The sequence below is a fragment of the Somniosus microcephalus genome, chromosome 21 (genome assembly GCF_052327205.1).
Source record: "Somniosus microcephalus isolate GS21.2 chromosome 21, FLI_Smic_1.0, whole genome shotgun sequence".
Taxonomy (NCBI): Eukaryota; Metazoa; Chordata; class Chondrichthyes; order Squaliformes; family Somniosidae; genus Somniosus; species Somniosus microcephalus.
This window is the reverse complement of record NC_141007.1, coordinates 71,076,568-71,101,131: the sequence shown is the minus strand read 5'-3', so window position 1 is coordinate 71,101,131 and position 24,564 is coordinate 71,076,568. Positions and strand designations below refer to the sequence as shown.

Here is a 24,564-nt window from a genome sequence, read left to right as displayed (position 1 = left end):
CAGTAATAAGGTATATTTGAAAATGTATGCTTTTACAGTAATTAGCATCCATTTTATTGAAGAAGTAAAATTCTTGTCAAAGTAAGAAAACAGTTATCAGTAAACATCCTGATTATCAGTTTGATCATGAATCCTATTGGTATGCACTCCTGGTTTGTATGTGACAGCAGAGATGGATTGCTATTGGAAACTGCTTAGGTTGTTCCAGGAGGAACACAAATGCCCTAACCAATTGGCAGGATAACAAAAACCCTTTAAGGTGCTCAGAGTCAGATTAGTTTCTGCTAAGGTATTTTAGCAGTACTTAGCCCAAACAAATGGTTCAAGATGCAGTATTTGTAAAGTCAGATGAAAGAAAAATTATAGATCAGCATCAAATTTTCTTTTTAACAAGTGCACAGCAATTAATAACATTGATACTAATTAATTAATATGTATTAATAATAACCTTGTTTTGACCCATGACAGACGGATTACTATTCATGTATTTAATGTACATTAAAAAATCTATTGAACCAACCCAGATCTGAAAACGTTAATAACATTAGGAACCAGAATTTAAAAAAAAGTTAAATGCTTGTATGATTGAACAAACTATTCCCATATGGAAAAATAACAATTTAGAAATCGCTTTGTATCAATGACATGATCTTTTGTTTGAATTCTCCACATTCCAGACTAGTTTATTTCCTATTGGACGGAGTCAATATCCTTCCTGCTGCCGTCACTGAACGAAACTGCGGGGAGTTGTGCAGAAGCTACAACTGTTACAGTCATCGGATACATAATACCCATCAAGATCTGCGAGGAGAGCTGGTGTAAAAGCCAGGCTGATTCGCTGATTGTGCGAGGGAGATACCCAGCCGTTCAGAGCTCCCGAAACAGGAAATAAGCCGAGTTTGCTTTTATCTAGGGAAGGAAAGACTGAAGGAACAAGAAGTCCTGCTGTATCGTGAAGTGTGAGGTTAACGCATTCACGTTTTGCTGGGCTAATGCATCCGTAAGGTTGTCTTGCCAATGGCTCTGTAGGAATGAAAGTGCCCTCTTCCTTGTTTCCCCCCCCTCAAACAACATACAATTACGCGTAATGCTCGGAAAGGAGCTGTTTCAGTGCATTCCCACTCTCTGCCTTCACATGATCTGAACTTGAAACAAGATCTGAAAGAAAGATAGCAAAGACTCGACTCGATTGTGTTTTGATGCATGAACCTTCAGAAGCTAACGGCTGATTTGTTTCACCACATTTGCGGTGCAGTGACTCTGTTCCAACTACAGTAACCCCTGAGTAATATTACGAGTTTCGAGGGAGGGAAAGAAGGAGTCTCTCGAGGAAGGACTATGTTGGTGAAGGAGTTCAGGATTTGCATGCCCCTGACAGTAGAGGAGGTAAGTATAGCTGACATGGTAAATATTTAATGTGGTCTAAAAAATACATGTGTGAAATTGCAGCCACATTCGGTTATTATTTTATTTTCACATAGTATTTGACCTGGATAACGGTTTAATTGCGTGGATTTGAGCACGTTTCCGGTCGCTTATTAGAATTAGGAAACGATGCATTTGTTTCGGTTTATACACGTATGTATTGTAAAGCATTGCTATCGCATATAGCAGAAACCATCTGACTGCGCTGTGCACCGACCACGGGGTTGCGTCTTGAACACAATAGAAAGCTTCCCCGCCTTACTGGAAGTACTACTATTTAACAATGTCTTCATTTGAAAAGAAACAAATAAGTTGAGGAAAATCGGTGAAAGTAGTAGCTGGCGAGATATAAGACGCCGCTGAGGGAGTGAGTAGGACGAGCTGCTTACACCAAAGGCGGTTTTTTGGTATGCAGGGTGCCTTTGTTTAGATTTTCCAATTGAATACGGTTTCCTATCCTTCCTACACGACTACTGAATTATTACTGTACGGTATGGCGCTTAACTGCATAGCTTGAACTGCATTAAAAACAAGGTCATCTTTTATTGTTCGAATAGCGCATGGTAAACATAAAAATGCGAATACGCTTATCGTGTAGTATAATGCATTCATCCATCCACGACTGGCACCAGATGGCGCTGGAGTGAAACTCTTCTTGTTTACCCTGTTGGTCTCAAACATTACAAGCTCAAGTGGAGCCACTGCACGCTACAAAAATTAACATCAACCTTGGTTTTATTTCCCCCTTCTAAGTTTTCGAATAAAATAAGTTTAGAATGTTTCATTAGAATTAGCCTTTATTCTAGTAAAAAATACTGTGAACTTTTTCGAGTTCCGTCAACTCATTTTAAATGTTACTGCCCTGTTTTTTGTATTAAAAGAACAAAGCAGGGTCAGTCCTCCGTGATACACACATTCAGCCATTCTTCGAAAAATGTGAAAGATGCAAATACTTAGGATGTCTCTAATCCAAATAAAGAACTGAGCAGTATATTAGCAACAGTTTATACAGATCTGTGTGATGTGCAAATCGGCATGTAACAGGTTAAGGGAAAACATTGAATTAGGTTTGTTGAGATCTAATAGTGCAGCACCGTGCCAAGTCATGACCTCTGTATTGCAAAAGGTGTTCAAGGTTTTAATAATGAATATTGAAGAATTCAGAGGATTAGTAACTTGAAGTGATGAGGTATGTGAACAGAATGGTAACCAGTCCAGTTTGATGACTTTTTTTGCATAATCTTTGTTTCTGTGTGTGCTTTGTAAATACACACGCATAAAGTAGATTATGTGAGACATTATGTAAGGGCAATATTTCCATTTGTTTTGTGGTAGAGCATATAAACAATAAAATTAGTCTCTGAAAGGAAAGAAAACCGTGTTAAACTTTCTTGAATATTGTAGAAAAGGAATTGATTGTGCACAGAGCTATAAAGGTTGATTCCCAATGGTCCGCTTGGGAGCAGCCCTTCACTGGCAGTGTGTAAGGCATGCCGAATCAGGCTGATGGGCCTCAGCGTACATGGTGCTGAACTGTCACTGCTGCAGAAGAGGTTATTCAGTTGTTGTGGCACCATTATGTATGTGTGTTGCCTTATTACTGTACACCCAACAAGATTATTTAAATTGGTCCCATGACAAATTCCCCATAGTCCTTTGTAAAACAGCTCCTAATTCATTGAGTGCCCACATAAAATGAGCACCAGGAGGCCTCCAAGTTGTTCAATCCAGAGCTCCAGCATATAACTGTATTTTTGAAACTTGGATTGTGACTGCTGTTTTTCACTTGCAAAACTGAACTTTGTGTATTACAACTAGTGTTTTTTTTATTGCTTAGCACTATTTTCCTGCAATTCAGCATTTCTTTGCACATTTCTACAGCAGCATTCTTGCTGCAACCATTTGCCCCCTGCAGCTGCAAGTTCAGCACTTAGCATGGATATTCCATTGGGCCTGCCATTGGCTGTCGTGGATTTAGAGGAGGAAAGAAATACTTGCAGAGGGAGGAAAGGCAGGTTTGCCTGAACCTCGGGTTTCTAGTGCCCATCCGCAGGTGGTCCAGAAATTACACATCCTGATCCAAGCACAACGACTTGGGCATGTCTCAGAGACCCATTCCAATTTCTGTTTCAGCAGGGAGGCTGTCATTGAGTTGTGTTGTCCACTGAAGTCTGAGCTGCAGATTACATCTTGCCTGTTATGGTCAAAGTAGTACCACACTGAACTTTTATGCCAGATCAGTCAGAAATCTGTACAACAGTTCATCAGGAAGGTGACTGAAACCTTGTTTGCTGGGGCAATGTGTGTGTCACTTTCCCCACGGAAGGAAAGGAACAACTCAAGAGGGCACAGCACTTATACCAGATGGCTGGGTTCTCAGAAATGCAAGATTTCATTGGCACCCATGTAGCCATCAGAGTGCCTAATAACAACCTTGGGGTATATTTGAATTACAAAGGATTCCATTTGATCACTGGACCACCACAACAGAATAATTCAAGTGACTTCAAGACACTGTGGCAGAAATCATGATGCTTTCATCTTGCGAAAGTTCGCAGTGCCACCACGATTTCAAGGATCAGGTAGAATGAATGGATGGCTACCGGAGGACTATGGATACCTCTTGCTGCCTGGCTATTAATATCAGTCAGGAACCCGCATAACAAGGTGGAGTGAAAATACAGTGAAGCTTATGCCTCCACCTAGGTTCTGGTGGAACATACACTAAATATGTTAAAGCAGTGCTACTGATGCCTGGATAGATCAGGTGGGGCCCAACTGTATAGACATGAGAATGTATCAACTGTCATCTTATCGCCACCTTTCTCGACTCCTCCACTGTCTCTAAATTGTCAGACTGCTTGTCCGACATCCAGTACTGGATGAGCAGAAATTTCCTCCAATGAAATATTGGGAAGACCAAAACCATTGTCTTTGGCCACAAACTCCGTTCCCTTTCCACTGACTCTATCCCTCTCTTTGGCAACTGTCTGAAGCTGAACCAGACCGTTGGTGCCGTTTTTGACCCCGAGACGAGCTTCCGACCACATATCCGCGCCATCACCAAGACTGCCTACTTCCACCTCCCTAACATCGCCAACTCTGCCCCGCCTTAGCTCAACTACTGCTGAAACCCTCATCCAGGCCTTTGTTACCTCTAGACTTGACTATTCCAACACTCTCCCGGCTGGCCTCCAAACTTCCACCCTCTATAAACTTGAGCTCATCCAAAACTCTGCTGCCTGTATCCTAACTCACACAAAGACCCATTCACCCGTCACCCCTGTGCTTGCTGACCTACATTGGCTCCCGGTCCAGCAACGCCTCAATTTTAAAGTTCTCATCCATGTTTTCAATTCCCTCCACGGCGACTTCCCTCCCTATCTGTGTAACCTCCTCCAGTCCTACAAACCTCCGAGATCTCAGAGCTTCTCCAATTCTGGCCTCTTGCGGATCCCCCATTTTAATTGCTCTACCATTGGCGGCTGTGCCTTCGGCTGCCTAGGCCCAAAGATCTGCAATTCCTCCCGAAGCCTCTCCACTTCACTACTTTTTTAAAACGCTCCTTAAAACCTACCTCTTTGACAAAGCTTTTAGAAACATAGAAGATAGGAGCAGCAGTAGGCCATTCGGCCCCTCGAGCCTGCTCCGCCATTTAATGAGATCATGGCTGATCATCCAAATTCAGTACCCTGTCCCTGCTTTCTCCCCATATCCCTTGATCCCTTTAGCCTTAAGAAATATATCTAACTCCTTCTTGAATATATTTAATGAATTGGCCTCAACTGCCTTGTGTGGTAGAGAATTCCACAGGTTCACCACTCTCTGGGTGAAGAAATTCCTCCTCATCTCAGTCCTAAATGGCTTACCCCTTATCTTTAGACTGTGACCCCTGGTTTTGGACTCCCCCGTCATCGGGAACATCCTTCCTGCATCTAGTCTGTCTAGTCCTGTTAGAATTTTATAAGTTTCAATGAGATCCCCTCTCATTCTTCTAAACTCCAGCGATTATAAGCCCAATCGACCCAATCTCTCCTCATACATCATTCCTGCCATTCCAGATATCAGTCTGGTGAATCTTCGCTGCACTCCCTCCATGGCAAGAACATCCTTCCTCAGATGAGGCAACCAAAACTGCACACAATACTCAAGGTGTGGTCTCACCAAGGTCCTGTACAACTGCAGCAAGACATCCTTGCTCCTGTACTTGAATCCTCTCGCTATGAAGGCCAACATACCATTTGCCTTCTTAACCGCCTGCTGCACCTGCATGCTTACCTTCAGCGACTGGTGCACAAGGACACCCAGGTCTCGTTGCACTTCCCCTTCTCCCAATCTATTGCCGTTCAGATAATAATCTGCCTTCCTGATTTTGCCACCAAAGTGGATAACCTCGCATTTATCCACATTATACTGCATCTGCCATGCATCTGCCCAATCACCCAACCTGTCCAAATCATATTGGAGTTTCTCGGCATCCTCCTCACTGTACACACGCCCACCCAGCTTTGTGTCGTCTGCAAACTTGGAGATATTACATCTAGTTCCCTCGTCTAGATCATTAATATATATTGTGAATAGCTGGGGTCCTAGCACCGATCCCTGCGGTACCCCACTAGTCACTGCCTGCCACTCGGAAAAAGACCCGTTTATTCCAACTCTTTGCTTCCTGTCTGCCAACCAGTTCTCTATCCAAGTCAGTTTCTTACCTCCAATCCCATATGCTTTAACTTTACACGCTAATCTCTTATGCGGGACCTTATCGAAAGCCTTCTGAAAGTCCAAATACACCACATCCACTGGTTCTCCCTTATCTCTTTTACCAGTTACATCCTCAAAAAATTCCAGTAGATTAGTCAAGCACGATTTACCTTTTGTAAATCCATGTTGACTTTGTCTGATCCTGTCACTGTTTTCCAAGTGCTCTGCTATTACATCTTTTATAATTGACTCTAGTATTTTCCCCACTACCAGTCTATAATTCCCCGTTTTCTCTCTACCACCTTTTTTGAATAGTGGGGTAACATTAGCTACTCTCCAATCCATGGGAACTGTTCCAGAGTCTATAGAATTTTGGAAGATGACCAGCAATGCATCTACTATTTCTAGGGCCACTTCCTTAAATACCCTAGGATGTAGATTATCAGGCCCTGAGGATTTATCGGCCTTCAATCCCGTCAATTTCCCCAACACCATTTCCCTACAAATACTGATTTCATTCAGTTCCTCCCTCTCATTCGACCCTATGTTCCCTGACATCTCTGGGAGGTTATTTGTGTCCTCCTTTGTGAAGACAGAACCAAAGTATGTATTTAATTGGTCTGCCATTTCTTTGTTCCCCATTATAAATTCCCCTGATTCTGACTGCAAGGGACCGACACTTGACTTCAACAATCTTTTTCTTTTCACATATCTATAGAAGCTTTTACAGTCAGTTTTTATGTTCCCTGTAAGCTTACTCTCATACTCTGTTTTCCCCCACTTAATTAATCCCTTTGTCCTCCTTTGCTGAATCCTAAACTGCTCCCAATCCTCAGGTTTGCTGCTTTTTCTGGCCAATTTATATGTCCTTGGATCTTATGCTATCCCTAATTTCCCTTGTTAGCCACGGTTGAGTCACCTTTTTTGTTTTATTTTTATGCCAGACAGGGATGAATAAATTCTGTAGTTCATCCATGTGATCTTTAAATGTTTGCCATTGCCTATCCACCATCAACCCTTTAAGTAACGTTCCCCAATCCATCCAAGCCAACTCGCGCCTCATACCATTGTAGTTTCCTTTATTTAAATTCAGGACCCTAGTCTCTGAGTCAAATACTTCACTCTCCATCTTAAATGAAGAATTCTATCATATTATGATCGCTCCACCCCAAGGGGCCTCGCACAACAAGATTGCTAATGAATCCTTTCTCATTACATAATACCCTTTTGGTCATCTGACCTAATATCTCCTTATGTGGCTCGGTGTCAAATTTTGTTTGATCATTGCTCCTGTGAAGCGCCTTGGGACGTTTTACTATGTTAAAGGCGCTATACGAATGCAAGTTGTTTCTCCTGGGTCATGAGATGATTCTGCCATTACTGCCAGAACCTTGGCATCTGTATTGGTGTTTGCTTCTCCCCCTAAATAGCTCTTTTGTAGTCCTTGTGAAGGAGTTGGCTGGCTGGGGAAGATGGGTCACCACTCAGGGTGGTTGTCCTCATTCGTGTCTCCTCCTGTCATGACCCTGCTGCTGGCTGCCCCTTGCAGATGACCAAAGATATATGTGGTGATAGATCCATGGCTGCCATTAAATCCTCTCTGGTGACCAGACGTGAGAACATTCTGTAAATTGGAGCCCAAGGTCTAAATAGCAGTAGACAATGTGTTGGTGAGCAATACTGCATCAGCATTCAGGCCCTCTGTCCTTAGGGATTTGCCCTCAGGTTGCCTTGAAGTTACCACTCCCTCCATGGTACCCTGCTGATTCCCTAAAGCTTTTGCATACATGCACAAATATTGGAGCACTGCTGAATGTTCTCTTCCATTCCATGCAAGGAGCTCTGAAGATTCTGAAAGCACCCATCACCCCTGTGCTTGTTGGCTTCCCTGGCTCCCGGTCCGGCAATGGCTCAATTTTAAAATGATCATTCTTGTCTTCAAATCCCTCCATGGCCTCACCAATCACTATCTCTGTAACCTCCTCCAGCCCTACAACACTTCGAGGTCTCTGTGCTCCTCTAATTCTGGCCTCTTGCACATCCCCGCTTTTAATCGCAGCTGTGCCAATGGTCATCTACATTCATTAAAAAAAATAATTAAAATACTTTGGGGTAAAAATTGGGTAGTACCATTAGCGCCCTGAAAAAGTTAGCGCCCCCACGGCTGATTTTCCCAGGTAGCGCTCCGAGAGGGACGATGGGCGAGCCAATATCGCGGCGCTACGTGCCGAAGCGCCACGTGCAGCGGCACGTGGGCTGTGGTACTCCAGGCCTTCCTCCCCTTAGTAAAGGGGAGGGGCCTGGCGCAGCACATCCCGGCGCCCAGCTGGGCCACCAGGGATCGGGAGTGCCGGCAAACGAGCACGGCACTCGGGCTCACGGAGAGCAACCGGCACCCCGCGGGGGGACTTCACGGGGGCCAGTGACAACAACAGGGCAGGTGCTGGCACATGGTCAGCAACAAAAATGGCCGCCCGCTACCTCCCCTTTAACTAGCGCCGCCCCGGCTGCAGGTAGGCCCCTCTCACCCCGGTGGACATAGTGTCCGGTGGTAAGTCGGGGGGTGCCACCCAATATTACAGCTGGGGTGCGAGCGGGTCGCTGCACACGGCGATGACATCATCACCGTGCCGCCGCTAACCACCCGCTGAATTTCGCGAGAGGCGTTGGCAGCTCCATGCCCAGGCGCTAGTTGATTTGCGCCCCGTTAGCGCCCTCTAGGGCGCTAACAGGAGGCACAAATCAACCGAATTTAGCCCCCCTTAAGTCTAAAAGGGTGTGTTAAAAATAAAATCTACACAATTTACTTAAAGCTCAAAGCCTTTTCAGGAAGCTGAACAGATTTTAATATATGAAGTCACATGAAAACATAGTGCAGGCTGTATTTTTCAATTTAATATTAGTGCTTGAATTTCCGACTCTTTAATGAAGAGCTTCTGTTGATTAATCAGTGCAGCTTAGTATGCAAACCTATGTTAGCTACAAATCCGTGGGTCCCAAAGTACCTGCACATCTGGCCCTAACCCGCCCCCCTTCCTGTTGCTGCATGTCTGTTACCACCTCCACTTGTCTCCTCCTCATTGGTTATTGTTGCTTCACCAGAGGCTTCCTCCTGAATCTCGCTATCCGATTTCTCCTAAAGTGGATGTTTTTCTGCTGTTGCTCATGTGATGGGGCTACTTCTTGCTCATCCCTGATGCCAGCATCTTCATCTTGGGCAATCCTAACCCAAAGAAGAGGGAACACACATTGGTATCAGGTATACAGCCAACAACTATGCACATAGTAGCAAGGCCAATACTGCTTCTTGCTGCAGAGGGGCAGACATCGCAGCCCCTTAATTACTGAGTGTAACGTGCTGGAGAGAAGAGAAAGTTTAGGTGAGGCCTTACCATTTCAGGCTGGCATAAATCTCTTTCCCCACTTCCTCAATCATTTCTACGCCAACTATTTGGAAGGCCTGCTCATAATGTCAGTTAAGGTGGCGTAGGTTTGGTAGTATAAGGATTTCTGCAACACTGTAGTATATTGCCATACTGGGTTTGGTTAACATAGTACAAACAAGGATTTTCTATGTCCATTTATAATGAAACATACTTTTGAATACGTCTATGAGGCTTGACAGTGAATGCGGACTGGCTGTTTGACTGCACCCAAGCCTTAACCATCTAATGTGCTGTCTACACCTATGCACTTTTGGCAGGGGATAACCAGCAGCAGCAGGAACCCTGGATGATTTCTTAACTAGTTGTTACTGACACCAATTCTAGCACCTTTATCACTGCTCTAGTTAAGAACAGTTCGGGCTGGATTTTACTTACCGAGACGAGTTGGGGACGGGACTGCTGCCTTCCGGGTTCTAGTCCTGCCCCCAGCGACGTCCGATGCACAGATGCTATTTTCCCCTGATTGGCCTTGTTAAGCCCACCCTGCGTGCTTGCAGGCCAGTTAAGGGAAAGCCGGTGTCAGATGACGTCAGTTGATGACACTTCATCTGCCGGTTTTCTTAAAGGGACATGAATCATCTATTTTTGGCAGATGATTTGACAGTGTTTGACAGCATTGAGGTGCTGTCAAACACTGACAATCACTGTACAAAGGTGAGCCCTTGCTTCCAGGCTCTCCAATGACTCTCTCCTTAGGATAAAACAGATGGCAGCTGCAGGTGAGGGTACAGAAGCGATCTATCACTTCTCCCAATGAGGTGAGGCCACACAAATACTTTAAAGCTGGTCACCGACAGAAAAATCTAAACACATTAAAAATGACTTTCCCAACATTTCCTTACCTCTGATACTCACCAGTGTCCCATTGGATCCTTCACACCACTTCTGCAGCTGTCATCTATACACAAACATTACAACAGACCCACAGCACGCCTCACTTACCCTGGTGGGGTTTCCCGACGTCTGGAAGCCTGCAGCAGAAGTCACAAAATGGGAAAAAGACTCTTAACTGCTTGTTAACAGGCGGTTAAGTGGCTATAATCCTCTTCCCGCCGCTAGGAGTCTGGTCCCTGCGCAAATCGGGGACCCGACTCCCGGGAAGATTGGTTGAAGGCGGGTTGGGAGCGGGTTCGGGACCTGCTCCCATTCTTTTTGATTTTGCCAGCAGTCCCACCTCTAAGCCCGCCTCCTCAGGGCTGGTAAAATCCAGCCCATAGTAAAAACCAGAGACCGAACTTGGGACCATCCAAGTTACTCCATGGATAAATTGGCTGAGCCATCAGGAAACTTGTTACTTGTTTTTAAAATCAAGTCCGATATTAGACCTAGCAGTAAGGCTAAAAAATCATTTATCTGTCATTTTTCTACAGCTGTAATGTATTAAGGTAAAATTTTGGCTTCACTGCTTCTGGTGGAGTGGATCGCTCACCCATTATAGAACCAACCCGATGTTTTCATTACATTGATTTCAAGAAAGTCCTGAATCCTCATCTGTTAAAAGCAAAAATCACATCCGACATAATGAAGAACTCAGAAATCTGTATGTGCAACTTGAGATGAGTGTATTAAGGCAAGACAGGGTAGATGTTTAATTTTTCAAAACAGTTTACAACTGGCCTCAGTGGAAATGTACATAGCAACAAACACTCGTTCAGGATCTACTTGCTGCTTTTGTGATAAATTGTTTAAACAGAGTATAAGTAAATAATGTATTTCCTAATTTTTTTGAATCTGGACTTGTTGAACTGGTTTTAAAAGAGCTGCAGTAATACTTTTTGGCAAACTGATTACTTGTAGAAATTGGGGATCTAAATATATGCAAAACTGACCTCAAAAGGTAATGATTTTGCCTGGAATTTATTGCCTCCAACAAAGTGCTAGGAGCCAAAAATTAAAACAAAGAACAGTTTGTATCAAATTGCATGGAAAGGCGTGAGTGGTGCCAGTAATGACGGGATAAGAACTGCTTTAGACCAAGACATGTGTCCAACCAGCCAAAAGACAGCTGATATTTCAATTGGGCATTTGAATTAGGATTCAATGGAGTAAATTTTTATCTTCACAGCATGGGTGGTAATCTGGCAGAGCCTGATATATAACACGTCTGATTTTTATTCCATTGAAATCAATGGAATGAAAATTGGGTGGGTTCTATAATGGGCGGGTGATCCGCTTTGCCAGATTATTGCTCCGGCAGTGAAGATGAAAATTTATCCCAATGTGTCCATGTTGGACAGATTATCAATATAATAACAAATGAGTTGGTGCAGCTTTAATGATTTTTCCATTACACCTCCCTAGAAAATTTAGTAAATATTGTATATCATTATATTTACATACCACACAAAACATTTTTTTGGGAGAGTAAATACTTTTACATCAACATTTTCTTCATTGAAAGCCTAGAATGTAATATTTAGTTATCAGAAATGGGTGGTGGAAATCCAAATGGAATCCAAATCTTAAAATCCCAGTTCTAACATTTGCAGACAGCTCAAAAGTGTAGGTGCATTGTTAATCACAATAGTGGTTAAATTCAGGTTGTCTACTTTGATAAACCCGGTTCATAAAGAGTAGTACTGTATTTATCCATTTATTTAGTCAGAAGAGCTATTAGTCAATACACAATGTTATGACTCATTTGGCAGTTTAAAAGATCAATGACTGTATAAAATTAGAAAATGCTAAACACAATATGGGCTTTCAAGGAAATGAGCTGTGAGATAAATGTATGTATGAACACAGCTTTAATTCAGAGTATCTAAATCTATTTTAAGATTTACTTCAGACAACCTAAAGTACACTGATAGCAAACTCTATTCTGATATATTTCCTATTTTTTTTAATCAAATTTTGTTTGTAATATTATCCATGTATTTTCTAGGATTGGCTGTAGTGGTGCAAAGTATCTTCAACTGCGTGTATTTTGATTATTTTCATTCACTTTCTGAGACTAGAATATTAGTGTGTGGATGATTGTGAGCTTTAACCTACATCCTAACACTCCATGGTGCAGCACCTTGCCCTGTGCACAGAGCTATCTAAATGTTATACGATTGCAATGGAAACCATTGCAGTAAATGTGTATTGGGACCAATGCAATAACCCCATATTAAGTGGAAAGCTAAGACAAGTTCAGTGTAGGTAGTGCAGTACTTTTGAAGCACAGTTGTTGACCTGAGGAGAAAAGACAAAAGCTGAGGTAACTGGAATTTGGGGAACTCGAAGGGGAAAATTTCTTCTGTGCACTATGTGTAGCAAAATTGCAACTGCACTCTTCATAAATGTGTTTATGATTTGGCTGCATATAGTACAAGGACAAATTCTTCCCTCTTAGAGGGTTGCTGCAGAAATGCTAGATGCTTAAGAAGCTCTCACCAAGATAGGCCTGAAAATAAATGCCAAAAATTTATTGACTACTGTGATGATTAGACCAGCTGGAAAGTGTTTCTGAAATATCAAGATACAGTAAGTGACTCCTTAGATAAGTTAGAAATGCTTTAGTTACTTGCTGATGAGCTGTTGCATTCACTGATTATTTCTTTTGAATAAATACTTTTAAAACTCTGGATTTATCTTTTTTCTTCATTCATTGAGCATCTGGACATGCATTATTAGTAGGATTTAACCAGAACCCAGTTCCACCAGATCCCTGCTCTTTACTGTCTGTAATCCAAAATTCTTGGGCCCACCCATCTGTGGGGATGACACTTGGAAGAGTTGGGACTGGCAGGATGAAGTTAGACATCCTAAATTCCACCATTTCTGCTTCAGTTTCCCCCGACACATTGCACACCTGCATGAAGCATGCATACAGTACATGCTAGGACTGAATCCCTGTGGAAATGGGGTCCTAAAGCTTTTTAAAAGATCAAAAGCTGCTGGGAAATTGGCAAATTTGAATTCTGGGCCTTTCCATCCTTCTTGTAATCTTGTTTAGCCTGGCTGGCTCTGGGATGCTGCAGCAAAGTGCTGCAGCAAAATCAATCCCCCTTTGCACCCCCCACCCCCCAGACAAGCACGTCAGTTGTGCTGAAACAGTGTAGACACCTGTCCAAAATGTATAAATTTGCTGACTCTAGGATTTTGGACAAAATCAGCATTGGGGCCGGTCAGTGGGTGGAAGCCCCACTCTGCTGCATGTCCGGTGCCACAGAGGTTCATCAGGAATTTCAGGGCTCATGTGTTTAATCCAAAACTCTGTCCTCCCTCAAGTGAAATCTCTGTCCTCACCCAGCTCAATTGACTGCCTCATCCTTGATTTCAAAATCTTCCATAGTCTTATGCCACGCTATTTGTGACAACTTTGACTTTTTATCTTTTACCATGCCTCTTAAAAACTTAGGCCTAGAAATTGGGTATAGCCCCGCTTGAGGCGTTAGAAATGGCGCTGTGCAAAGTTTATAGCCAGACGAAAGTTATCGCCGCCTGGCGCGATATTGGGTTGCATCGCCCCCAAAGGGGATTGAGGTGCGAATTCAGACGTTGCACGGGCCTCCTAAGGCGCAAAACTTCCGGCGCTACCCAATATCGGCGCGGACGGGCGCAGCGCAGGTGATCTCAATTACCGATAACCACGAGACTTCCAGGCGCCGGCCGGCTCTTAAAGGGGTGGGTCAGTCAGCCTCCGCTTCCACACTCATCGCCCTGTAGGCCTCAGAATCAGTGCTCGCCCTTCTCTGGCGCAAAAAACTTGGTCAAGTTGGAGAAGGTGAGACAGAGAGCAGAGCGCTTCAGCACTGAGGCTCTGGAGCAGTTGTTGTCCGCAGTGGAGCGCCGTCGAGATGTTCTCTATCCTGACAATGGCAGGAGGCCGAATCAAAAGGAGTACCGCCGAGCTTGGAGGGATGTTTGTCAGAGGGTCAACTCCAGCAGCACGGCGACCAGGAGCCCTGTTCAGTGCAGGAAGAAATTCAACGACCTCACTCGGGTCGTTAGGGTGAGTGTTGTTTATGCAAACTTCTGATTCCCTCCATCTGCACCTGACTTCGCGCACCCTGTAGCCATGATGCCCCAATGGCCATCTGTCAGCAAGCACCCATGGCCCTTTCTGGGCACACACATGCACATTTGACTCAAGGCATCATGTAAGGGCTCTTGCACCATGGGGGGCATGAGATGATCACTCAAGGCATCATGTAAGGGCTCTTGCACCATGGGGGGCATGAGATGATCACTCAGGGCATCATGTAAGGGCTCTTGCACCATGGGGGGCATGAGATGATCACTCAAGGCATCATGTAAGGGCTCTTGCACCATGGGGGGCATGAGATGATCACTCAAGGCATCATGTAAGGGCTCTTGCACCATGGGGGGCATGAGATGATCACTCAGGGCATCATGTAACAGAACTTCCCCTTCTTTCCCCTGCAGTCCAAGCTGGCGACGATCCGCAAGGACCAGCTTCGAACCGGTGGCGGACCTCCACAAGTGGTCACTCTCACGGATCTCGAGGAGAGAGTGCACCAGATTCTTGGAGGACGTCTGAGTGGTCCTGTTACCACTGCAGCTGCCGACCCCATTGTCGACAGCGAGGGTAAGGCTCTCACCTTTTTCAGCTGTCTCCTTCCACTTGGTCCCCCCGCCAGCATGCTTTCTCAGTGTGCAGCCATGTCAGAGCCTTGCCGCAATCTGGCATGCCTTGCCGCCAACCTGTCCTTTTGCTAAAGCCACTCTTCGACCTCCCTGCTTTCAGATGCTGCATCACCAACTCGGGATCTGCGCCCTGAAGCTGCCAGTGCCAGTGCCTCCGGAGGCGAGGATCAGGAGGAAGCCAGAGCATCCGTTCCAGCCTCAGGGGAGCCTACACATCTGCAGACTGGGGATAGTAGTTCCCTGGAGGGGAGTGGGGGGGTGCTCTGATGATGAGCCAGTTGCCGGAACAAGCGGCCTGCAGCAACGCGAGGGGGGTAGGCAAGTTCGGCCACCGGCTCCCTGGAGGGCAAGGCAGGGAGCAATGACTGCTGCACAGAGTGCAGAGGAGGTGCGTAGCCTGGCTGAAATGAGCACCCAGGCCCGGCTCAGGCACACTGAGCTGATGGCTGCAGTGGGGAGGATGCCTCAGTCGATAGAAACACTGGCAAAGAGTGTGCTGGACTTTGGAGCAGCAATGGAGAGGACTGTCCAGGGCTTCGAGGCTGCTATGGAAAGGACTGTTCAGAGCTTCGGACAATCCCTGGAAAGGTCTGTCCAGGGCTTGTCCGAGGCAGTGGAACGGACTGCTCCGGCCTTGTCCGAAACAATGGAAAGAACTGTCCAGGGCTTCTCCGAAGCACTGGCACCTGCCACACAGGTCCTCACTGCTGCCACGCAGTCACTTGCTGGCCTCATCCACACCCAGATTGAGGCAACGCGAACTCTCACTGCAGCCACCCTATCTGCATCAGCTAGGATCACCCCGGGCCCTTCTAGTACCATACGAGGCCAGGAATCAGTGGAGCAGTCGACTGTGGCGGATGAGCCGAACCGGTCCCCTCAGAGAGCCAGTGTGTCGTCCGACCATGGTGCAGGTGTCCTCTCTTGGCAGGTGACCATTGCTCATGCCACCGCTGGTACGTCTGCAGTGCAGCTGCCACCACCTGCAGGGCACACTGCTTCCAGCCATGCCCAGATCAAGCAGCCAGCCTCCGCACCCTCCAAGACCAGAGGTCGTCCAGGCCGTCCCTCAGGGGCTTCTGCGCTTCCACACAGTCAGCAGGCGTCCCCCAGCCTTGACCCCGCCACTGGGGTTCAATTACGTAGGAGCAGCAGGGAGGGAAGGGGCCGACCGCGAAAGAGAAGTCGTTCTCCATCAAGGGGCCAGCAGTAGAGAGAGGTGCTGAGACGTTTCTTTGGCCAAATTCAAGGAGTCCCTCACCTGTTGTGATTGTTGGAAATGGTTTGTTTAGTTTTGCGGCTTTGCCGAAGAGTTAACTGTTATTTTGTTAGTTATGGTTTCTGTTGACATGACGTTGTTATGCTGGAAGGAAGGACTTTTTTGACAATAAAGAAAAGTTTTAATTTGCAATGGTACACGTTACTATTTACAGTCATGCTGGCCTTCAGAGGCTTTGAAAGATCCGAAGTGCGCAGGACGAATGACACCCATCATTCCTTCAGAGGGGCCTCGAACCGAGTCCTGATGAGCCTCTGACGGATGGCCCTTCCACTTTCAGGAGCCCTCCCATCTTCCTCCTCCTCCTCCTCCTCGTCCTCATGCTTCTCCTCGTCCGCCTGCTCATCCTCCTCCTCTTCCTCCTCGTCCGCCTGCTCTGCTGGACCTTGAGGGACAGCTGGCATTGGCTGGGTGCGTCGAATGGCCAAGTTGTGGAGCATGCGGCAGACGACGACGATGTGACCCACTTGCTCCGGCAAGTACTGCAGGGCTCCCCCCGAATGGTCTAGACAGCGGAAACGCTGTTTGAGCACACCAATAGTGTGCTCCACAATGTTCCTGGTCGCCTGATGGCTGCTGTTGTACAGCTCTTCTGCTGGAGTGGTGGCCAAACGGAGTGGTGTCATGAGCCATGGGCAGAGAGGATAGCCCTTGTCCCCAAGAAGCCAGCCTCGTGGGTGAGCCGGCCCCTCAAAAAGGTCACAAACTGAGGTCTGCCGCAGGATGAACGCATCGTGGCTGCTCCCTGGGAATTGGGCGTTGACTGCCATGATCATTTGGCGGTGGTCACAGACCAGCTGCACATTGAGGGAGTGGAACCCCTTGCGGTTGCGGAAGTCCTCAGGATTCAGTAATGGCGCCCGCAAAGCCACTTGTGTGCAATCAATCGCCCCCTGCACCATGGGGAAGTCCGCAATAGCAGCGAAGCCCTGCGCGCGCACCGCCTGCTTCTCCAGGGTCAATGGGAAGGTGATGAATTGACGCCTTCTTCTATAAAGGGCAGCTGTCACTTGCCGGATGCAACAATGCACTGCAAACTGAGAGATATTCGCAATGTCCCCAGTGGCTGACTGAAAGGATCCGCTGGCATAGAAATTGAGGGCAACAGTCACTTTGACGGCCACCGACAGAGAGGTCCTGCACCGTAGACGCGGCTGCAGATCCTCAGCAAGCAGGTGGCACAGCTCAGTTACAACCTCCTTACCGAATCGGAGCCTTCGAACACACTGCTCCTCCGACATGGCAAGGTATGACACCTGCTGCCTGAATACCCTCGCAGCGTACCCTCAGATTGGCCGACCTCCATTGCCCCTCCTCCTTCTGGCCAATCCCGGCCCTCTCTCCCGCCGTCTCTGTGCCCCTTCAAAGTGTCCGGCCATGAGGACGTGGCCCTCCAAAGCAGCTCCCATTCCGATGCCAGTCGGGCAAAACGCTGTTAGGTGTAGCGCTCCAACTGCTCCGGACAGGTCTGAAGGTCCCAAGTATTCTAAGGCTAAATCCAAAAAAATCTGCTCAACAGTAGCTCACCAACTCTCTCCAGCAACGATCACAATGAACAGGCCAAGTGGCTGCAGCTTTTATACTAGAGCTGTCCCCTTTAAATAGCGCCCCCCGACTCCGAGAAGGGCCTGGTAACGTTCCATCGAACTGTCACTAATAGCGCTAGGCGGAAAGGTTCCGGGTGCCACCGAATATCCGGTCAGGGGCGCCTAAAAGGCGTTGCACACTGAAATGACGTCATGATCTGCCTGCGCACGCGGGCACGCGCTAACAGTTAGCGCAGGCGTTAAATGTATAGTCAATATGGGAGGTGTCGCTATCTTCATTGCGCCCGCCCGAACATTGGGTAACGCCCCACATTTCGGACTCATTAGGCGCTAATCGCCGGCGCTAACAACCGCATTTCTAGGCCTTAATCTCTTTAACCTTGCCTTTGGTTTCCCAACCTCCAGTCTTAATTCCTTACTTTTTGCACTGTATCCACTTCTTTCTCTGTAAAGTGCTCTGAGACAGAGTGCTTTATAAATGTAAGTTATTGTTCATCTGCTAGCAACATTTGTACAGTTACAGTGTGTGAACAAATTCAACATAGGTTGTTGGGTTACAGATTCTCTGTTGCCTAGTTCTTTTGTACAAAACAAAAATGTGCTTCAGGCATGTAATAAATAAGAGGTTATGCAGTAGTTTATGTTGAGAAAGGTATTCAAATGCGTGGGAGGAAGTAAAGATGCCGTGAATCAGTTTGAATAACTGCAGGCTGTATTGCATTGTGTTCTTCAGAGATAGAAAATGTATGTTATATTAAGATGTTAGTATTTTATTGAGACTAATCTTTTATTGAGACAATGGCTTAATAATCTTGATTTGTTAATGACAACTAACCATACCTTTTTAATTTTTAAATTCAAATATCTCTGCTGTATCTATTAAAGTAATTCTTCTAGAGGCTTAGCCCTGAGTCCTTGGAAGGTACATTAAATCCTTGGACTCCTTCAGGGAATGTTTTTATCATTTCTTTGGAATAGTGATTGTAAAAGTAATTGATCTATGATTTACTAATCCATCTTTGTTATTGTTTTATCAATACTTTTGTGATAAATGTTAAGTGTTGGAGCAGAATAGTGGGGGAGAGTGGAAGTGAAATTGTAAGTGTTCATAGAATTGTAAATTCTATGATGCTTATTTTTAGGACTGTAAAATAAGAATTCAATATGGAGTATATTTCCTATTTTGTGTTTCGACATAAAAGATGCAAAGTTGAGCCATTTGTGTATAAATAAATACATATTTACTGAGCAAAGGTCAGAGTTTTGGAATCGATTAATTTTCAACCAAACTTGTGAATGGAAGCAGAGCTCCAATATGCCTCAAACAGGAAAATCACTTAATTATGTTTTTAATGCAACTTTACATACAGCGGTATATTTCAAAAATGTTTCCAGTTAACTGTAGCTGATATTAGGGGTGGGCAATATACAGAACTGTTTAGAGTATGTACCTGGTACTTCTGTGGGGGTTCTGCAACCGGAGTTTGGCAGAATCCCCGGAGAAGTGGCGTAAATGGCTGTTTCTGCATTTCTTCCGGGATTCTGCCAATATCCCACTGAAGTTACAGCAGGAGATTTTGAGTACCTTGTGAAAATTCAGAACCATTCATGTTTCCATGGAGGGCCATCTTGTGAACTGCAAGACGTCTCAAAAGGAAGATGGTTGTCTCAAATGTAGCAATTCTAATTGCCCAACTATTGAGGAAGAATCAGACAGGAACATACCTGGATAGCAGTTCTAGGATTTTTAGCCCTCTGCTAGACACTTCTTAATCCAGTGAAGGTGGTCTAGAATGACTCAACGGAGTTGTTAAGTTTTTCAAATGAACTTCTAAATAGTCAGGACACTCTATTGTTGTTGAAGCATTTTATGTTTCATGTAACTCTGGTACAATACTGCTAATTTCTTTACGTTTTCTACTTCCATGTTATTATCTCTCTGATAAATAATATCTATTCATTTTTAGCCTGAATGTAACTGTCTAACAGTATGATACTTGCAATATTTTTGAGTAGACAAAAGCATATGGGCCACTCTTGTAAACCCCTGTGCAAAATACTGTTATAAAAGTGTAAGTGTTATTCCTGTGGTACACTAACCTATTTAGGTCACGCATAACAGCAGAGTCGGTGGGCCGAATGGCCTCCTTCTGTGGTGTACTATTCTCTGATTCTAGTTTTGGTTCTCAGGCATGGATCTTTTTGTTATGCACATGAATTAAAAGGTTTGGGAAAATGCATTAACAGCAATAGTTGTACAAAGCATATTGGCTTCAGAGATGATGTTCCACTTAAATAGCTACATCTTCAAACTCTGGGATGACCTGTTACATCAGTTCTGTGTGAGGCTCATAGTTGAAGTTCCTCACAATAGTGAAGTGTTTACAATTTTTATTTCCAATAGGAGCTGAAGTCAAGCATCCAACATTGACCTTGCTTTATTTTAAATAGATCAGCTTTTTTGCTGCTATTTGCAGGTCTGAAAATTATGATTATGGAGCCATTGAAGGGCATTGTTCCTTCAAAAAATTATACTTTTATACTGCCAAAATAGCATAATTTTACAATAAGCGGTAACAGGCAGTTATGTTATGCCTTATTGCAGTTTCTCTCCAGACTCATTACAGGAGCTCTCTTCTTATTTGCATTGGAGGAACTGATGGTGTCAGTGGCTCTTTCCGCTTACATTGCAATACATTTAAAAAATGGTTTCAGGACAAAAATTCAGTGGAAGTGTGCACACTGAAAGATATTGGATTGAAAAATCATATCTGTCACATTGACATGTATTTTGGGGCATTTTTGCTGCTGTTGATCCATTTGCTGGTTCAAATTGAGAATATATCAGAATAAGACTGAAGGGGTGAGCAATTTGCTGAAATAAGTTTGTTAACACTATGGGGGGAATTTTAACATGGGGGAGTGGATGGGATTGGGTGCGGGTGGGGGGTTAAATGGCCAAAAAATGGAAGCGTGTTGGGAAGCTGGCGCCAACCCGCCGACTTCCGGCTTTTACTCAGGCAGGACAAGAGGCGGGCAGCCAACTCGCTCCCAGAAGGCGGATTGGCATTTTATATATGTTAATGAGACTGAAAGCCTCAGATTTAACCGCTGTGCAGGTCTAACTGTGGCCAGCCGGGTTACCCAGGCCTCAGGGAAGCCGGCAGTTGCAGCGAGGTAAGGACAGCCTCAGGGAGCACTCCTTGTGGGCCGGGAGAAGCAAGGGTGTTTCCTCCCGGCCTCCCAAGCTCCCCCACCATCAGACCAAAGCACCCCCCCCCAACCCTGGTAAGGAACTTGAACCCCCCTGCCCCCCAGGATTGGACTTACTCTTCTCCAACATTCCCCGCCCGACTGGAATCCAAGCCTGCCAATCAGGTTAACTTCCGGGTGGGGAACCCGCTAGTGACATTAGACGCATGGTGTAACTCCACAGTGTGCGGGAAACTTGTACTTCCCGCTGTCAACCTGCCGCAATGCGCCTTTCCCAATGCCAGGTCTGTCAGCGCGGTGACCTAATTAATCTCATTTTTGCCTTGTTGACAGATCTTTAACAGGCTTTTTTAACTTACCTTTTCGCTTTAACTTCATGGCCAAGGGAACCACACTGTTCAGGGACCATGGCTGTCAATCTGAGGCAAGAGTTCAGTGGCCATTGCTCCAGCTGATTACTTGACAGCTTCAAATGTACAGTAAAAGCTCCCACCTGACAGATCTTCACTTTCCTCAGCCACAAGCTGTTTCTCAGTCCATTTCCAGCACAGATCCTGCAGGCTTTCCACATTCCACTCTCCATTCACGCTTACTTCATTGGAAGAACTCTCTCATCATTGACAGAATGCTTCTGTCATCTCGACTTCACCTGCCATCTATTCCATCAACCTGGGTGAACTTTATACTGTCTCACCTTGGTGCTCAGAATCCGACCACGATCAGCCCCAGCACCAGGCACACCAGCAGCACTAACAACACCAACCTTCTCCACAATCATCTGATGCTGCACAAGACAGAGGGCATCAGCACCTGAGCACATTGCTGCCCGGGAGGCCAGGGATGGCTTCACCATGGCCAGATTTACTTCACTTGATGCTGTACACCCTGGCTGCCACATGATGTGCCAGGTTGGCACCACCCCACACCAACACGAAAAAGCATCCCTACAATGTCCAAGCCATTCCTCTCACACTCACCACCATTGCGGGGGTACCGTTATGTCTCACCAGGATGCCTGCAGCAACAAGTTTCAGCTACAGTCTGACATGACTGCCCAGTTTCTACATTACAACAGTAACTACACTTCAAAAGTACTTCATTGGCTGTAAAGCACTTTGTGACAACCTGAGGTCGTGAAAGGCGCTATATAAATCAAAGTCCTTTCTGTCCGCCCGTCATTTTTCTAATGTTTCTGTGGCTCTTCTGCCACAATTATGGTGGTTAAAATTTCATTGACATCCTGTTGATGTAATGGGATCCGATTTGCATACATTTGAGGCTTCAGCCTGCTTTAGACGAGCGCCTCCTCCGCCTGCAAATCCTGCAGGTTGGAAATGGGATCTGAGCGGGTAAGTAACTTGCTTATTTTTAACTGCCCACCTGCCTGGTTTTGCCGGGCAGTTGGGTTAAAATCGACCCCCATGTATTACCTTGTGATTCCTCCGCACACAAAAAGCTCCTGATATTGTTTAGATTATCAAGAAAAGAAGCTGAGAAAAGGTAATGCATTTCTTCAGAAGGAAGAAAAATCGACAAGCATGTCAGCCTGGGTACTGCTGTGGATCTTCCAGCGCCCCCCTTAATAGTAGGAAGTCACCTAGCATCCCTCGGTGAGGAAACCTATTACAGTCAGCCTTTTAGAGGATTCAGCTCGAGTCTTTGGAAGGTACATATCTTCTGACTCCCTCAGAAAAGGAAAGATTGAAGAGGATAAATAACGTGAGAGAAAATCTCCAACAAGGTGTGATTCATTCATATGACCACCATCTTTGTCACTGGTACTTTTTATATTCTGGTTATTTGTTCAAGTGCTACCATGACCTGATATTTTGGCTGTTTGCATGACCTCAATGATGTAACCTTAGAGAATTCCCAAAGTGCATTCTATTATATTATATATAACATATTTAAAAGCAGTTGGACATTTATCATCTTCCAACCATACAATCACAGAAGGATTATTCAGACATAGTATAGCAACCCCAGTATTGAACCCTCTAGACGGGCTAAATGACAACTGAGGACAGATGGCTACTTTATCATTTGACGCACTGAATTTTGTAGTAGCTTCTACTATGCAACATCTACAAAACTGATCTGTGATATTCAGTAAGTACAAAATATTGTAAAAGGTTAAGGAAATGTAGAACATATGAAAATTTAATTCACAGTGTATAAATATCACTAATTATGCTAATTTTCTCTTTATATGGTTGTCACAATAAATTAACTTTAGAATCACATACTAACACAGTTAATAGTAGTGAAACTACAGCATCATTTCATAGCTCATAGATGAGGCTGGATTAGCACTGGAATAATGCAAGAATAAAATGCATCTATAAGCGGGAGTGTTGAAAATATACATATATAAATAATATAATCCCAAAGGAGCTGGATGCCTAAAAGAAACCACTGCTCCTTCTACATTTTACTTTTATGGGGTGTACTGGTCGCTACCTTCCTATTGTCAGACACTTCAATTGCTTGAAATTCAATAATTTTGCATATTTATCAGGTATTTTGAAGTCTTGGCTTGAATAATTTGAAAAACCGTGCTTTGCCAATTGTGTGAGTCATTCAATTTTTATCACTTAACCACCACAATGTTCTATGCGTCTAATTTAGACAGTTCACCCTTTTTGCTATTCATGTAGTTATAAAAATACTGACCGCGATTTTGAGGGACTGCGCCAGGCGAGAACGGGGCGGTATCGTGGGAAAACCACTTACCTGGGCTGCCATATTTCCGCTCCCAATCTGCCCACCGTCAATTTTGTTGTGGCCTTCACATGGGTGGTCCAGTCGCCCAGCTGTTTCTGACAGGAGCTGACTTATAATATGCTAATCAGCGTCCTATGACGTTATAAGACCAAAGTGCAATTTTGAGGTGCTAATAGGCAGACTGCTGCAGGCCACTTAGAAAAAGGCAAGTACAAGTTTTGTTGTAGTTTTTTGTGGGGGGCAGGATTTCTGAAACTGACAACTTTGGCCCGTAATTTGCGGTCAGCGGCGAAGCGACTGCGATCGCCGCTGCCCACAAAGATCTCGCGATCTCTTTGGTGAAAACTTAAGCTTTCTCGACGTTAAATTGATTGTAACGCTGTCAATAACCAGCCGATGCAGCCATGACATCATCAAGCTGTCTAAGCAGCTAATCACATTGAAGAATTCTCACAGATAGCAAACCAGGAAATAAAAAGTAGTGATTATCTGCACTTTTAATTTTTTTTTGCAGAGAGCGAAATAAAGATTGGAACATACACATGGGGTTCAGGTAGAAGCTGAAAATATTAAACAAACTTAAGAAAAATAAAAAATAACAATTATTTTAAAAATCTAGTAATTTTCTATCATG

At 45.0% G+C, this 24,564-nt stretch overlaps 1 protein-coding gene and 1 long non-coding RNA gene across 2 annotated transcripts in view; one reads left to right on the top strand and one right to left on the bottom strand.

Moving 5' to 3' along the window:
• The window catches only part of LOC147102942 (cytoplasmic phosphatidylinositol transfer protein 1-like), a 459,229-nt gene that overhangs the window by 5,396 nt on the left and 429,269 nt on the right, over positions 1-24,564 (top strand). The window contains exon 2 of the mRNA XM_085963916.1: positions 678-1,386. Coding sequence (XP_085820042.1) covers positions 1,339-1,386 — 48 coding nt within the window. The 5' untranslated portion in view covers positions 678-1,338. The remainder of the gene's footprint in view (positions 1-677; positions 1,387-24,564) is intronic.
• The window catches only part of LOC147102943 (uncharacterized), a 29,899-nt gene continuing 14,263 nt past the window's right edge, over positions 8,929-24,564 (bottom strand). Inside the window, exon 3 of the long non-coding RNA XR_015073158.1 lies at positions 8,929-9,349. This is a non-coding gene — a long non-coding RNA (uncharacterized LOC147102943). The remainder of the gene's footprint in view (positions 9,350-24,564) is intronic.